Source organism: Cercospora beticola, chromosome 4 (genome assembly GCF_033473495.1).
Source record: "Cercospora beticola chromosome 4, complete sequence".
Classification (NCBI taxonomy): domain Eukaryota; kingdom Fungi; phylum Ascomycota; class Dothideomycetes; order Mycosphaerellales; family Mycosphaerellaceae; genus Cercospora; species Cercospora beticola.
In genome coordinates, this window is record NC_088938.1 from 1771101 (window position 1) to 1786936 (window position 15836).

Genomic DNA, 15836 nt, shown 5'->3' on the forward strand with positions numbered 1-15836 from the left:
CTGAAGCAGCGTGAAACTGAATGCCGGCAGCAATCGTCGGAAAATCTTGACAAAGAAGGAGGCAAATCTGGGTGTAAAATGGACATGTGGACGCCGTGTTCGGGCTTCACATCCTCGCCTTCACATTATGAGGAGATGATCTTCAACTGAAGACCCAATAATTGCCAGGCGGAAGAACTGCACCTGTGAGAAGCCTTCACGATGCGCATACTGCTCTCTTACCAAATCCGGCGGTGACAATGGCACATTTGCGGGGCATTCCTTTATTGTTGTCATACAACAATGAAACAGCTCAACAACAAGATGGCAAGTTTGTCGGACACCGCCTGCGCACACGAACAACACCTTCTGCGACAGCATCGAGCTCGTTAGCAACAGTTGCAGAAAATGAACATCTTTCGCGTGGCGAGACAAGCAGCTGCTGCCGAATGGCATCGAGCTTTCGGCCGCGCAGCAAGACCATTGACGACCGCACACGTTCCAGCTCGACTACAGCGCCAAGCGGTCTCAACAAGCAGTCGCGCAAGCAGGTCGCAAAATTCTGGAAAGTCATCACCGAAACACCTCACACCCATTTCACGCATCTCCAAGTCGACCAGATTCACCCGCCCGCGGCCGTGTCAAAGCATCACAGGTTACATTACTCGCCTGCACCAACTCATTTACTGCTTCGACGAATTTCAAACCGCTGTCGAGGTCCGCGATGCTTTACAAGCTCGCTTGGAGGAGCTGGTCCCATCGGAAGCAGATAAGATTGAACGAGTCTCCAAAACTTCGTTTGCTGATCCAGACGGGAGGATTGGTGCAGCAATTTCACGCATGGAAAGAGTTGCGGGAGAGATACTGGTATCGCTAGAACCTGGAACTGAGGATGGAGGTGTGCCGACTTTGCCTGTGAAGTTAGTGAGGCAAGTGAGAGGATTTGGAGATGCTGTAAAGAGGAACGCGCTGGAGAAGGTGAGTACAGTCCGCCGTGAACAATTGCGATCTCACGTTGTCGCATCAGTCATTGCATTAGCGGTTTGACACGACTTTCTGATCATCTCATCAGGTCATTACATCCCTTCAACAAGCCAAGCGCGATCGACTACTTCATGACACTGACCCGGTCCGACACCGATACAAGCCTAGCGAAGCCCATGTTGCCGATCTCGAGCGGCAGAGAGCTGCACTGGAGAACGGGCAAGATATGCCTCATATACGAAGTGGTGAGATGTCAGCTGAATTGAAGGCCCTTTGCGAAAGTGGTGCGGAAGAGGCATTGAAAAGTGAAGTGATCCTGAGGCAGCTACGAGCTGTGCACGATCCGCCTGTTGTTGCGACTAATGAGAAGAACTATGTTGAGTGGAAAGAGCAGGGGCTGGAGCCAGCTGTGGTTGAGGGGAGTGAAGAGTTAAAGAAGAGGTGGACCGATGTTCAAACGGAGTTGGCAAACCGACAAGCGATTCGAATCGGTCTACTGGATAGATCCTACTCGATAGAAGAGCGCAGGAAAGTTCGGCAAGGTACAGGAAATCGGGGCATCACTGATATCGACTATTGGGATCAGAAGTGGGTGAAAGTAAGAGGCACCGCCTTCGAAAACTTGCAAAGTTAGTCGGATTGCGTGATCAAAGAACTCCTCAACCGTTGCTAACTCAAGATTACAGAAGCCGAAGAAGGATTCAAGGCCATACAGGATGAAGCTATGAGAGCTGGACTTGGGCCAGCAACGCTGGAAAACTTTGGTGAGGTAGACAGTCAGATTTTGATCTTCGATGAGCATGCAGAAGACGATGAGTCGGCGTCGGTACGTTCGTCTGCTTTCTCTGACCGGCTTGCGAAGCGTGACGCCTGGCAATGCTGGGTCATGCAAATACTGCCTACCATGGCCGAAAGCCGAATGACATCTGAGCAAGACAGCGACGAGATTTCTCCAAATTGGGATACGTCCTCGATAGACTTTGGCAATGGAAACAGTCTCACAGGCCAAGATGTGCGCGACGGCGCCTTTCCAACTGCAGCCAGAAAGGCGCATGTAAGTAAACGTTCATTCGAAGACTTTTGCACGACACGTACTAAGGAAAGACAGATCAAGAAATGGAAAGCACATTGTGAGGCACTTAGAAGCGACGCAGCTGCGGTTCGTGACCAGCGGAGATTCTTGGTATTGTAATCCTATCATTCAGGACCTCACGATGGAGTCTATCCTGGACAGGCTGCCGGTCTATCATCCAGGACCTCACGATGGAGTCTATCCTGGACAGGCTGCGGGTCTATCATCGCGTTTTATGAGTCCACAGCACCCATCCGCCACCTGGAGCTATTTCTACACACTCGAGTGCGCAACAGCATCGCTTACTCATCAATTCCCTCGTACTTCTCTCCGTTCGGACGCCCCTACTCCAGTATAGTCTGATCGAGGAAGTCGCTGCGCAGATTCTTGAAGCTCGAGGCCATCTTGGTGCCCTCAAGCTTAGCTGTCAAGCCAGTGTGGTCAGACTTAGAGCTCGCTGGTCCGCCATTGCCGCTGATCTTGCCACTCGCCTGGAGCTGGAAGCCCATCGCGGCAACTTCGTCTTCAGTCAGCGCCATCGTGTGGTGGTGTCCGCTGGAAATCTCTGGTACGTAGGTCGGATGAGGCATCAGCTGGTCTGAAGTGGCCGCGGCACCCTTCTTGTCGCTCACTCCGGCCTTGCCCTTGTCCAGCACCATGATACCTTCCTCTGGCACCAATTCTTCCACGTTCGGATAGACACATCGAGGTGTTGGGTGCATTTCCAGGTGCGGATCGCCGTCCACGTCTACAAAGAACAAGACCTTGGCTTTCTTGTCTTCCTCCGCTTGGGCAGCCAGGAAAGTCTGGACGGGTTCGCAAAGCTTCTCCCAGCCCAACTTCTTCTCACTGACTTGCTTGTCCGATAGAGCCCACTCAATATCCCAAGCCCGCTGCAGAGCTCCCAGAATCGCAGCCTTTTTCGCTTCGAAGAACTGATGGAAATACCGATCGAACCCGGACACTTGGTTCTGCTGCCCGTGACGGTTCGTCATCTCCCGATCAACGGCAACTTGACTCGAAGCTTCGTTGGCAGCCTCGCGTGTGAACTGGTCGTACTGGACGCTAGAGAGCTCCGCCGGACGGGGAGAAAACGGCGGCAGTCTCTCGCGGTAGTGTTTGAGGAAGCACTCGGTGCACTCCGTAAAGAGCTCCCAGCGAACGATGCGCCCGAGCTCGTCTTCGAGGCAGGCAGAGACGTGGACTCTGATGCTCATATCGCAGGTGCAGCATCCAATCTCCCGAGAAGTCGTTCTCTCTTCGACTTCGAGTCCGGCGACCAGTGCACCATTGGCGAGCAGAGCGCGGGCTTTGTAAACATCATCACCGCGGCGCCATTGTTGTTAGTGGTATGTATATGCAAAAGGCGAGTTGAGTACATGCAAGTCCGGATTGAGCACGACCCGATCGAAATACTCGACTGGATATTTTGATTGCTTGGAGGCGCCGACAGTGGCGAGCTGTGGCGGAGCCATCGTTGATGGTTCTGGTGTGCCCGAGATACGCGGATGCAAGTGGCGGCGACGAGAAGCAGTTGGATGCTTCTTGCATGTTCAAGACTCAGCTTCGTCCGATCTGTGCTATCGACGCAATGGCGGGCAGTGTTTGCCAAGGCTGTCGCCGGTCCCTCCCGGCACCCGAATCCGAAGTGAAGTGAATGTGCACAGCTTTGGCCATGCAGGGATCAAGACTCTCGTGGCAGTACACTACAGTGCAGGCCATGATGCCTAGTACTCTCAGTCTGACAATCGCATTTTAATCGAGTTTCCGACCTGTTCTTCGATTTGACCTCTTCTCACAATGAGGCTCAATTATTTTGCTCCTTGATGGTTGCATCGACATGAGAGACATCTCTTTACAACACTGAAATGGGACAGACTGTCTCAACTTCAATGCACCATCATTTCACCTCCCTTCGCGGATCCTGTGCCCCTGTGTCCATATACAAAGACGAGAAAGTGCTAGTATGAAACGACAAAAGGTGCGTGAGACTTATTCGTAGTTGTGGGAATAAAGGGGCCAACATACGTAGGACTAACGTGTCTGTCTGCAACAACATCGTTCTTGTCCTTATCGTCACGCAAAGCTAGCTCTGATGGGCCAGAACAATTGCCAAGTTCCAGAGCTCGCAAGTCCAAGTTGCTGCAAATTGCAAAGGTAGAAAGTGTTACAAAATGACGGATCGCAAGTTCAAAAGGTGTAGCATTCCATGCAAACTCCTGACGCGTGAGAGAAGCAATGCTGGAAGTTGACAGCACCGCACAATGCAAGTACATCTCATTCTCATACGCCCATGAATGCGTAACACCGAATGTTCCGTTCCCATACGTGGGTATCTCTTGATTGTATCCAAATTTCCACATGCAAAAGGTGACATCCCACAACCGAGCCACCTGGCAACAATGCGAACCCGCGTGATGCTGATCATGCACAAGCTAAAACGTCATCTTGACCTCCCTCTCCTTCCCAAAATCTGGGTCATCCGCGTCCGCGCCGCCGCCCCATGGATTATAGTCTGGACTTGTCACCATCTCCTCTTCAGCAAAGTTTCGACTCGAAGGGAACGGGCTGGTCACGCTCCTCATATTCTGTCTTTCTAGCGGAGGTCCGAATTTAGCTCTCGTCTGCCCCCAAGCAGTTTCGGGTCGTTGTGGTTCGGGTGTCGCATGCCGCGAGATACCAGAAGCAGGAGGCATTACAACAGGCACGGACGCTGACGCATTGTGTGAAGCGCTTCTTGAGAGATCGGATGTGTGGGATCGATCGGGTGATCCGAAAGTCATGGAAACGCCGTGCTCGTAATTGTCGTCTTTATGTGTGCCGTTGGGGAACACCTCTCTTGTTTTGACTGTTGTCGTCCCATCGTGGGATTGCGACTGCGTAGGTGCCAATGATGGTCTCGTCGCGCTACTAGGTGTATTTCCACCGCTCGAGTTGTCATGCTTGCTTAAATCGACCTTGAGAGCAGGCAGTGTTGACTGCAGCTCTCGTACGCTGAGATGCTTCTTGATCTCTTCAATATCACCCGGCTGCTGTACAGCTAACGCGAGTGCCTCGCGGCGGATGGCTTCCACATCGAACATAACATTGGTGTTCTCTTCGGCCAGCTTCTGGGCCTCCTTTTCATCACCCTCCAGAACTTTCATGTTTCGTTCATCATAAGTTTCCCATGCCTTCTTCTGAACTTTCTTCCTTACAAAGAAAGATTTGAAACCCTTCTTCTCAGGCTGTTCCTCGAGCTGTCTTCGTGCTTCCTCAATCTCGTTAATCAGTTCTCGCTGTCTTTTCTCATGGTTGTCGGGGTCCGGATCCTCGATTTCCGAATACTCAAGCGAGTCTACCATCCAACCAACCTTGTCCAGCAAAGTAGGCATCATCGCACGGTAAGCCATGTGCCCTGGCACGTCTTCCGTGACGTCGATGTTCTCAATTCCAGTAATATCTACCTTGCCAAGTCCGGCGATTCGCATCACGCCGCCACCAGTGGCGCGGAAAAGGTATCCAAGAATCCAATCGTTAGTGGCATATCCATTGACGAATCGGCCTGGCACGACCGATTTCGCTTTGACCCAATCTTCTTTCTTGACCACGACCGGCGCGCCGAACATGTAGACGTTTTGTACTAGACCAATCCCGCCGCGACGTGCAAGTTCTTTGAGACAGGCATACACGACACGAGCGCCGAGTGAGAAGCCAACAAGAGTGATTGGTCGGACGCCAAGATTGCGTTCGATGATGGAGTCCGCCATAATCAGGCCTGCTGAATCTGCACGGGCACAGGATACGCTCCATGGGTTGTCAATGAGATAGGAAATCTTGGCCAGGATCAGAGGAGTAGACAGTCCTGCCATTAGCGTGGTCAGAAATGTGGCTCCGAGAATCTGCTGAATAGTCTGCGTCAATGCCTCGGTGCCCAGAATTTGCATGGTTGCACCGGTACTTTGCAGCATTTCCGGCTCCCAGTTGACTGAGTAAATATCTCCCATGATAGGGTCGACAGTGGAGAAAGGCAGTCGGACATCGTCGACAGAACCAGTCATCCAGCCTGCGACTGTGACAATGAGGTTGACACGCTTGTTGTTGTATAATGGCTTGTATTCGAACGTCTTGACCGCCCCCGTACGTCTGCCACTTGTTCCGAACCCGATCTTGCCACCGATGAGCGTACCAGTGGTGCCAATCAGTGCCGCTGCGCCTGTCCCGCCGAGGAAGGTACCAGTCCCGGTGACGCCGACCGCGGTGAAGCCAGCAGCGAGACCGGCACCAATGACTGGGGCCAGGAGACCGGCGCTGAGACCAATGACCAGTCCACCGCCAACGGTACACAAACCCATGACCACCATACGCTTCTTCTTCGCTGCCTTGGCACGCGCCTCGATGTGGTCATCTTCGTTCCAATTCTCCTTTTCTGCTTCTTCCTGCATCTCCAATGCGTCCGTGACCCGCTTCTCGAAACGACAAATCTCTTGCCATGGAACAGAAAGTGCGACCCCGACTCGTTCAAGCAGGACTCTGGCGCGTGCATCGTATGTGCTGTCCGAGATGAGAAGCAGGAAGAGGTCGCAGAGTACCGTCCATCGAATGTCGATGTCTAAATTCTTCGCATCTTCATAGTCGTCGGGGTTTTCGATTGTTAGCTGGTCCGCAGTGTGCTCTTCATATGCCGGAGGTGGGGTCTCTGGATCCTGAGGCAGCGGCGTGCCCGGTTTCGAGGACGGGCGCGAGGTGTGAGCAGTCGATGCTGGCCTTCCCCCAATACTGGATGGTCTGGGTGAAGCCATTGACGGGCGAGCAGAAGTGACCTCGGAGTTGGAGCCGGAAGCTGCCGTAGGATTCTTCACTCTTGCATTCGCCATCAATGCAGGTGTGAGGTCGCTCGGAAGAACTCCATGTTCCGACAACTGCTCCACCATGATTTGCTCCCTCGCGTCGATCTCCATATGGGCGTACAACTTGATCATGACCTTCTGCGTCCACATCTTCAATGCCTCGGCTGCAAGCTCCACCAACTTCTTCGTGTTCTTCATTCGTTCCAGCTGATCGAAATCCTTTTGCATCTGAGCCAGAGACAGTCGGACAACTCCAACGTAGGCCACTCGCTGTCCCTCTGTCAACAGCTCCTTTGTAGCTTGCAGCTGCCCCATGGCGTCCATTGCCTGGCCTTCGTCTTCTTCCAGCAGAGCATTGCTGCGGCCGTACTCTTTGAATAGATACGCAGTGTTGTCATCCATAGAAGTTGCACTCTGAGCATCTTCATCCATTTGTACGCGAGTGTATCCTTTACCGGCGCCACCAAGCGTGCTATAGGCGACCGTCTCATCTTCCACCTCATCGACGCCCTTGGCAAGCACTTTGCCCCAGTCATCATAGATGCGGTGAGTGGCGATGGCGGGCATGTCTTGCCATTCGTCTTCCTTCTCCTCCTTGACCTCATCGACGTCGTCTCTAGCGACGACTTGCTGGTGCGAGAACTCGCCAATCGTGCTGACGGAGGCCTTGGCGGCATGTTTCCTCACCGCAGTGGGGCTGCCTGGAGTCCGAAAACTCACAGGCGAAGTGGACGTGGTTTGAGCAGAGGACTGGGTGTCCGTGTGCTCCGGACGCTTGCCATCGACACTGGTGCGTGGTGTCACGGGACTCTCTTTCTGCTCTTTCTCACTCTTGCTCGCCTCTTTCGCAGCATCGTTCGATTCTGACTTGGCGGCTCCCGACTCGGCTCTCTTCCTATTCAGCTCCCCCTCCGTCTCCTCGACGACCTTTTGTTTGATCTGCTCGGGACTATCCAGCTCGTTGAGCGAGTAATTTCTCCTCCGCGGTGGCCTGATGGGAAGTCCAAACTCGTCGGCGGCCGGGGGTTCTGCCTTGGGCTCATCAGGCTTCTCGCTGCCCTTGGTGTGCACGCGCTTCAATTCCGTCACCTGGTCATCCTCCTCTGCTGCTGTTGCTGCTGCCGTATCCGCTACAGGCTTTCGGGGTTGATCGGCGGGGGATTCATTGTCAGGCATGCTGACGCCGGCATGCTCTGTCTATGCCATACGATGGCGTATTGCTGTGGGTGATATGTACTGTTGCGTAAGAGGCTGGTGAGCGAGGGAGTAATCCTAAATGTCGCGACTCGTATGTCGCCGAGCGTTGACACGAGGCCAAACAAAGGCAATGTCCGTCTATTGGGATGATGCGGTGTTGCGCCTTCTCCACATGCACATCTCACGGACCGACAAGGGCCTCGTAGACCCCTGCGGCCATTTGACGGAGCTCACGCTAAAGCTAACCGAAATAAGCTTAAATTTGACGCAGCAGCCAACGCGCATCTCAAACCTTTTTGACGCGGCGGCCGTCGCAACTCTGCACCACCTTCATCACCATTCATACGGACACTACTGCTGCCACCAAGATGAAGGGAAAACGCAGCAAAACCTACCGGAAATTGATGCAAAAGTACCAGCTCACCTTCGACTTCCGCGAACCCTACCAAGTCCTGCTCGACGCCGATCTCATCAAAGATGCTGCGCGATTCAAAATGTCACTGGGCAAGATGCTCGAATCCACCCTGCACGGAGAGATCAAACCCATGATCACCCAGTGCTGTATCCGACATCTCTACACTTCACCCGACGATCCACTGAAAGCATCGTGCATCGAAGTCGCAAAGCAGGCCGAGAGGCGAAGATGTGGGCACCACGAACTGCCTGAGCCACTAAGCGCCTTAGAATGCATTAACAGTGTGGTGGATCCGAAGGGAAGTGGCTTCAACAAGCACCGCTACGTGGTGGCCAGTCAGGACGACCAGTTGCGGAGAAAGATGAGGACCATCGTAGGAGTGCCGCTGGTGTACATCAAGAGAAGCGTGATGATCCTCGAGCCGATGGCCGATGTGAGCGAGGGCGTGAGGGAGAAGGAAGAGAAGGCGAAAGTAAAGGCTGGCTTGAGTGGGAGAAGAAGTGCAGGGAATCCCACTCCCGGCGAGAAGAGGAAGAGGGAGGAAGACGACGAGGACAGTGAGGCAGACGGAGCGCGAGGGACAGAGGCTGCACAGAAGAAAAAGCAAAAGCGAAAGGGACCGAAAGGCCCAAACCCACTGTCTGTCAAGAAATCAAAGAAAGATGCACAGCCAAACCTATCCCAAAAGCAGGACAGCGATGAGAAAACAATATTACAGAAGATGGTGAAAACCGATCCTCAGGCAGCGGAGAAAGTGGGCATGCACATCGCAGCAGACGGGAACTCAGAAGCTCCCAAAAAGCGCAAACGCAAGAGAAAGCCCAAGGATGCTGTAGATCATGGCGGCGTAGCATTAGGAACGATGGACGCCGGCAATGATAGTGACTGAAGAAGTCGTACGAAGTGCTCTCATGCACCTAACTCCCTGGCGGGCCACGTCGCTCACACGAGCATACCGAGAACAGCCACACGCTTCATTCGGTATCCACTCCGACAAGAGATAGCCCGATTCGTCTTCGGCAGTCGAAGTGAGAATTTCCCGCGCGGATGCCAGATGTTCCAGGGATGCTGGCCAACTGGTAGCGCGAGTGAAGTGCAATCGCGGCCATTGCCCAAGCCATCAGTAAACGTCGCACAGAAGCTATAATATGCATGCGGTCGAAGCTGCAAAGTACTTGCAGCCATCGAACTGTTGTGCACTCTTGCGGCAGGCCAGCCTCACCCGAGACCGATGAATCCCATTCGAAGCTCGAACAAGAGCTCAGTCAACAAATTTATGCTGCAGCACACTTGTGACAGCATTGCAGACCTACCTCCTAGCTATGTATAGTGTATGGCCAAGGCGACTCGGATGCCAGACCCGGTCTTAAGCTGGTGCCACCACGACGCCCCGAGAAAGTGGTGGACGTTGATCATTGCCTATTGACGACAATGCGCGGGGGGTTTCGTCGATGTTCCTTCGGTCCAACGTGCACTTTTACCGCTCCACGAAATCGTTATCCTGGGATCGCCAGATGCTTGCCATATTCGAATCTGAAGACGACCGTCGCGTTGTGCTCAGTACACTCCCGATGCAAGCCTGACTTGCTCGTACCACTCCCCCTCCTTCGTGACCTTTGCCCAGCTCTTCCATTGCTTTCCAGCAGTTCTCTCTTTTTCTTTGTTCGCAATATACTATCAATATGGCCGGGCACGACAGTAGGCTCCCTGCAGGCTACACATGGCGTTCTTCAACATGGTTCATCATGGCGTGCATCGCAACTGCACTTTTTCTCGGTATCATGAACTGTAAGATTGAAATGATACACGACACTGCTCACAAATGCTACAGACAATTTTCTCTACAGCTACATTATCCCAATCCTACCAGTCATGCTTGAAAAGCGGCTCCACGTCGACGAATCGGAAACGCAGTCTGCTACGTCCCTTGTTCTCTCCGTCCACGCCTCTGTTGCAATGGTGACGGGTCCATTCGTCGGACACTTCGCAGATTTGATCCCCAGTCGGAAGCTCTCGCTACTCGTCGCCCTCGGAGTGCAGTTGGTCGGGACGATCATCATCATAGCATCGTTGTCGGGTAAGAAAAGCAGTGTACAACTTGCGAAGCAATAACTTGTCTTACCAGATATCTGCAGTGCCGGTCCTCGTCATCGGACGATCAATCCAAGCCATTGGTGGCAACGCAGCGTGGATAGTCGGGTTAGCCACCCTGGCAGAGACTGTTGGGAAAGAGAATACGGGCAAGGCTCTGGGGGCAGTCTCCTCGTTCTTTACTTCGGGCACTATGTTCGGATCGATGACTTCTGGATTCTTGCTACACTATGTTGGATACTGGGCTACATGGGCCGTAGCGATTGCTTCACTTACTGTTGACATGGTCATGCGGGCCGTCATGATTGAGAACAAGAAGGGAAGCGTCGATCAACGTACAGCTCTCGACACCTCTCCGGGTGATATGGAAGCTGCACAGCCGAACAACGCTGCAGAAGAGGAAGTCAACGAGCGAAGGGCTCTCCTCAGATCCAACGCTTCCTCCGACACAGAATACCAATCGTTCCTCATGCCTCAAACGCCAAACGCCGGCGACAACGATGACGACCGGAACTTGTTCAACTCCACTCAGAACTCCCGCCCCGACTTCCCCTCATCGTCTCCTTCGTCACCTCCACCAAGACAAGCACCCATTCCTTCCGCTCCACGCACCCCAGAAAATCTCTACAGATTCATTCTTACCAATCCTCGCGCCCTCACGGCGCTAGCAGCCCACGCCACTTCCGCCATCATAACCACCAGCATCGACACTACGCTTCCTCTCCACGCTCAACGAACCTTCGACTGGAACTCCGCGCAGATCAGTCTCATGTTCCTCCTCCTACAGCTTCCATCTTTGATTCTGGCAACTTTCATGGGAATGCTCAAAGACCGAATCGGTGCAAAACATCTCACCAGCTTCGGCTTCCTAGCCCAATCCGCATCTCTTTGGGTTCTAGGTGCTGCAACACAGGATAGTGAGGTCGGAGGAATGGCGGATGTGGTTTTTGGAAAAGAGACGAGAGAGAAGTACGCGGAGAAAATCACTTTGGTGGCTTTGGTAGCGATGGGAATCTTCAGGGCGTTTACGAGTGGAAGTGCGCTTTTGGAAATTACGAGTAAGTTGACCTTCTCATGATTTTGCCGTGAATATCTCGCTGACACTGTGGCCCGCGGAGATGTTATGAAATCTTTCCAGCCACCAATTATCAACCCTCCCGCTTCTTCATCCTCACCTCCCGAAGCTGGTAATACGGGCGATAAGGCAACAACGAAGAAGCCCAACAACAAAATGTCTTCTGCGTTTTCTGTCACGAACTTCACCTGGAACCTGGGCATGCTCCTCGGACCCATCATTTCGGGTGTTTTGGTGGAGAAAGTGGGATATTACTATATGAACACGGGCATAGGTACGTCGCTCGGGTTCCCTTAATTTTCTATCAAGGGCGTAAATATGCAAGTTGGTAAAGTTAATGACTGACACTGAATTCACACAGGTGGGATATCCACTGTCGTTGGAATATTGTCTGGTGTTTTCATGGGAGGAACGAAGCAAAATTAGTATCATGGATCAAAAATATGCATTATTTGGAGCGTCTATCGTTTTCGTTGCGAGAAAGCGGCATCTAGCGGGGCTATTGAGGTTTCGCGGTGAACTGAAAAGTGTTGGGAAAATTTATGCACAAGGAACAAAACAAATACTGCTGCAAATGAGAATTGAGCTGATTCCCGAGTATGCAAATTATTTACGTTGGCCCATGACCCGAGAACTCAGGAACAGAAAATGTAGCACACCCCCAGAGCACTACTTTACTTTTGTCGTATCGCTAATCTTACAATTCATCATGTTCTTCCGCAGCATCACGCTTCTTGCCCGCTTCCTCCCCTTGCTTCATGATCTTCTCATACTCCTCGTCGCTCACTTCCTCCATTTCGAACTCCATCCCCTCTGGCATCTGCGCCTTCAATTGCTCCTTCATCTTCTTCACTGCGTCTGACTCTGGTTCAACGTTATCTGGATCCGGCGCAGTCTCCTTCATTCTGACTTGATCCGGGTCCTCAATAACAACAGGTTCTGCAGGAAGTTCCGAAGCATCAACGACGAGACCTTCGGGAAGCTTCTTCTTCGGCGAATCACCCATGCGGATAGCATCGATCCAGTCCTCGATCTTGGATTGGTGGAAGTCGGCAACGGTGTAATGGCGGACCCAGTCTCGCTTACCGTTGATAGCGATGATTTCGACCTTGTCCGAGGCGAGGTCCAGCTTGCTTCGTAAAGCAGGATTCTGAGCGTTGGCATGCGGGATCTGGTAGAAGGGGAAGAGTTTGCGTCCTTCGTATTTCTGTTGGATCTCGTTGAGGCTCTTGATGGCAAGGGTCGTGCCCTCTGATGATGTGTCTTCTGGGAGCAGAGCCAGCACACATGTCCCTGCCTTGTCGTTAAGGCATTTGTGCTGAAGTGCCAGAGGATCGGCGAGTGATGCGATAGGTGTAGCTTCTGACTTAGGCGCGGCTGCTTTAGGGGTTGGCTTCGTCTCAGGTGTAGCAGTCTCGCCGGCTTCGCTCTCGGATGACTTCTGTGATGCAGACGACTTGGCAAACTTCGATGAAGAGCTGGCGTCCTTCTTCTTGTCGGAGCTGGTGGACTTCGTCTTCTTTTCCGACTTGGGTGGGTCTGGATTCGGCGTTGCGGCTTGCGACAGGAACTTGACAATCTTGTCTTTCTTCATCTCGCCATTGTATGTGACTGGATCCTTGCCATCTCCTGGTAGTAAGACAAGAGTAGGAAACTTCTCGACTTCGAAAGTCCCCACCGCTTCGGTCTCCTTGTCGCGGATCTGAGCCACATCTAGCCCACCAAGGAAGTCGACCGCCACAGCTTTGAGCGTCGGACTCACTGGGCCTTTGTTGGTGAAAAGAATCGCTTTTGGACCCGTGCCTTCTGCCACCCACGCCGCATAGTCATCATCCTTCAGCCTCTTCACGTGGTTCGGAATCTGTTCAATCACAGCATCCACAATCGCTTTTGCGCTTCGAGCGCCTTGGTAATCTTGAATGATTGGTCTGCCCGGCTTCTTGCCTGGTTTTGCAATCTTCAAAGTCGGGAAACCTTGAACGCCCATTTGGCTGCATAGCTGCTTGTTCGGTTCTTCATCGCAGTTCACGGCCACGACTTTGGCCAGACCTGAAAGAGATTTGGCCGCTTTTTCGTACGCAGGTTTGAGATTTTGGCAATGTCCACACCATGGAGCGTAGAACTCGACGATGCTCGTGTGATTCGACTTGTTGACTATGTTGTTGAAAGACTTGCCATCAGCTTGGATTACTGGTGATGATTTGTCGTAGAAGGCGTTAGTGGCGGGTAGCAACAATGACGCTGCCGCTAGGGCGAGAGGAAGTGAGTTGACCATGGTTCTAGGCAATGTGTTGTGAACTGTGTAGGATTATCAGTTCACAATTGAGTTTTCATGTTCCAAAGAAGAGGTGTTCGTGTGTTCGTGTTCGATCCTGTCAAGGACAACTGTTCGAAGTCGACTGCCATTTCCATGAGGCTGGATCGAAGCTTCCCCCGCAGCTTTGATGCAGGGGCCACCTGCTATTTCTGGGATCGCCTTGCACGTGGCATTGCCGAACGCCGCTGTCACAATCGCATATGCTGTCATTCACTCTTTCACATGCTATTTAGCTTGTGTTGATCCGGCCAGAGTATACTCAGAGTACTCTTCGGCTGAATACGAGGACACCGACCGGACTGCGCACACCACCGACAATAACAACATGGCCGCCGCGTTACCACCGAAGCTCAAGGCTGCCGCACCAGATGTAGGCCGATTTGCGACAAGAGCAGCTCAGCTGGAGAAGTTCAGGCCGATCGTGGCGTACTGGTGTATGTGAGCATTCAAGGAGTGATGCCGGCTACGCTGACCGGGACCAGGCGAATATTATATCCTACAGGCTATTCTCAGCCGTCAACTACACACCACCGACGAAGAATGCACGACTTATGCTTTGGGGTTGATGGACAAGCTCGAAGCTTACAAGGCTGAGAATGCTACAAACGATGCAGTAGTAGACGATGTGGCAGCAAAGGCATACATCGAGAATTTTGCGCTCGAGACGTTCAGCCGGGGAGAAGACGCACAGAGGAACAACAAGGTTACGAAACAAACCGCAGATACATTTCAGGCATCGGCTACTTTTATGGACCTTTTGACAATATGGGGGCCATTGGAGACAGAATTTGCGGCGAAGAGCAAGTTTGCAAAGTTCCATGCTCTGCGAATAGCAAGAGCGATCAAGGCCGGCGAGGACCCAAACGCTTCCAATCCTGTCATCGAGGAGCCACCTTCTGCACCACAAGCCCCAGTAGAGGATGATCTGGAGACACAGCTGAAGGCTTTGGAGAACGAGGAGAAGGCGTATCAGCCTCCGACAGTAGAAAGCGCACCCGACAGCAGGATACCTTCACGGCCCCAGTCGACATTCCAGACGAGTCCATTGGCGCAACCGACACTTCCCACGATAGACGTGCCTCCCACACAGCCTGCAGAACATGATGTATCGCCAATCGAGCCAGCAGACGTCAACAGCAGAGCAGGGTCAGTAGGCGGAGGGTACTTCCCAGCAGCGCCAGGAGAGCCATCCGGTCCAGGAGCGCCCATCGAACCTCCTCACATCTCATCGGACCCCGCAGACTTCTACAACGCTCCTCAACTTCCACCAATTGCCCCTACCGCAGAAGACTTCGGCGGCCTCCCGCAAGGATCTGCGGCCTCAAGCCACGTTGCGCCTGCGCCACCAGCTGCCTTGCCAGCGTTCTCTCCTCCGCCCGCTGCGGTTCCGGTCGCGCCTGTACGCGCGCCTATTGCTGTCGGCCCTCCAGCAGGTGGTTACAACACCGACGATGAGTCAATCATGGCCGCTCAGAAGCATGCAAAGTGGGCCATTTCCGCTCTCAATTTTGAGGACGTGGACACAGCAGTGAAGGAGCTGCGCATTGCCTTGAACAGCCTCGGTGCATCATGAAGGAACGCAGTACCTTCAGTGTCTGGTAGCGTTTGCAAATGCCCAGGGGCGTGAGTAATGGCACAAACGAAGAATTAAAAGAATGATGCAAGACTTGGGCCTGTTTCCAACAGTCTGGCGCACAGAAACTTCCCAGGAGCCCGTTGCCTAGCTGCAGAGCTTCGCAACGGTACGACTGGTACGCAGCATATGCAAGCTACGTGTAGGTGGGTCGCGTGTCATTCTTGAGCGTGGCTGAGCTAGAAACATGTGAGATCAGCTTCAACCCGACAAGGTCACTGAGGCTGTGGATGGTAGTGGCTCA

At 52.9% G+C, this 15836-nt stretch overlaps 7 protein-coding genes across 7 annotated transcripts; 4 read left to right on the forward strand and 3 right to left on the reverse strand.

Moving 5' to 3' along the window:
• Window positions 1-387: 387 nt before the first annotated feature.
• On the forward strand, window positions 388-2155 carry RHO25_006342 (uncharacterized protein; the record flags this gene model as incomplete). Its single annotated transcript, XM_023597175.1, has 4 exons — window positions 388-957; window positions 1052-1592; window positions 1650-2017; window positions 2072-2155. 4 exons carry the CDS (start codon window positions 388-390, stop codon window positions 2153-2155), a joined length of 1563 nt encoding a protein of 520 aa, XP_023452583.1.
• Window positions 2156-2379: 224 nt separating this feature from the next.
• RHO25_006343 (uncharacterized protein) lies at window positions 2380-3252 on the reverse strand (the record flags this gene model as incomplete). The annotated part of the gene is made up of 1 exon (XM_023597176.1): window positions 2380-3252. The coding sequence occupies one exon, from the start codon at window positions 3250-3252 to the stop codon at window positions 2380-2382; it is 873 nt and encodes a 290-aa protein (XP_023452582.1).
• A 1218-nt stretch (window positions 3253-4470) lies between these two features.
• Window positions 4471-8040, reverse strand: RHO25_006344 (uncharacterized protein; the record flags this gene model as incomplete). Its single annotated transcript, XM_023597177.2, has 1 exon — window positions 4471-8040. One exon carries the CDS (start codon window positions 8038-8040, stop codon window positions 4471-4473), a length of 3570 nt encoding a protein of 1189 aa, XP_023451742.1.
• Window positions 8041-8429: 389 nt separating this feature from the next.
• Window positions 8430-9365, forward strand: RHO25_006345 (uncharacterized protein; the record flags this gene model as incomplete). Its single annotated transcript, XM_023597178.2, has 1 exon — window positions 8430-9365. The coding sequence occupies one exon, from the start codon at window positions 8430-8432 to the stop codon at window positions 9363-9365; it is 936 nt and encodes a 311-aa protein (XP_023451747.1).
• Window positions 9366-10196: 831 nt separating this feature from the next.
• On the forward strand, window positions 10197-12068 carry RHO25_006346 (uncharacterized protein; the record flags this gene model as incomplete). Its single annotated transcript, XM_023597179.2, has 5 exons — window positions 10197-10264; window positions 10324-10553; window positions 10612-11625; window positions 11686-11916; window positions 12004-12068. 5 exons carry the CDS (start codon window positions 10197-10199, stop codon window positions 12066-12068), a joined length of 1608 nt encoding a protein of 535 aa, XP_023451753.2.
• Window positions 12069-12339: 271 nt separating this feature from the next.
• On the reverse strand, window positions 12340-13917 carry RHO25_006347 (uncharacterized protein; the record flags this gene model as incomplete). Its single annotated transcript, XM_023597180.2, has 1 exon — window positions 12340-13917. The coding sequence occupies one exon, from the start codon at window positions 13915-13917 to the stop codon at window positions 12340-12342; it is 1578 nt and encodes a 525-aa protein (XP_023452189.1).
• A 367-nt stretch (window positions 13918-14284) lies between these two features.
• RHO25_006348 (uncharacterized protein) lies at window positions 14285-15532 on the forward strand (the record flags this gene model as incomplete). Its single annotated transcript, XM_023597181.2, has 2 exons — window positions 14285-14393; window positions 14442-15532. 2 exons carry the CDS (start codon window positions 14285-14287, stop codon window positions 15530-15532), a joined length of 1200 nt encoding a protein of 399 aa, XP_023451764.1.
• Window positions 15533-15836: the final 304 nt, after the last annotated feature.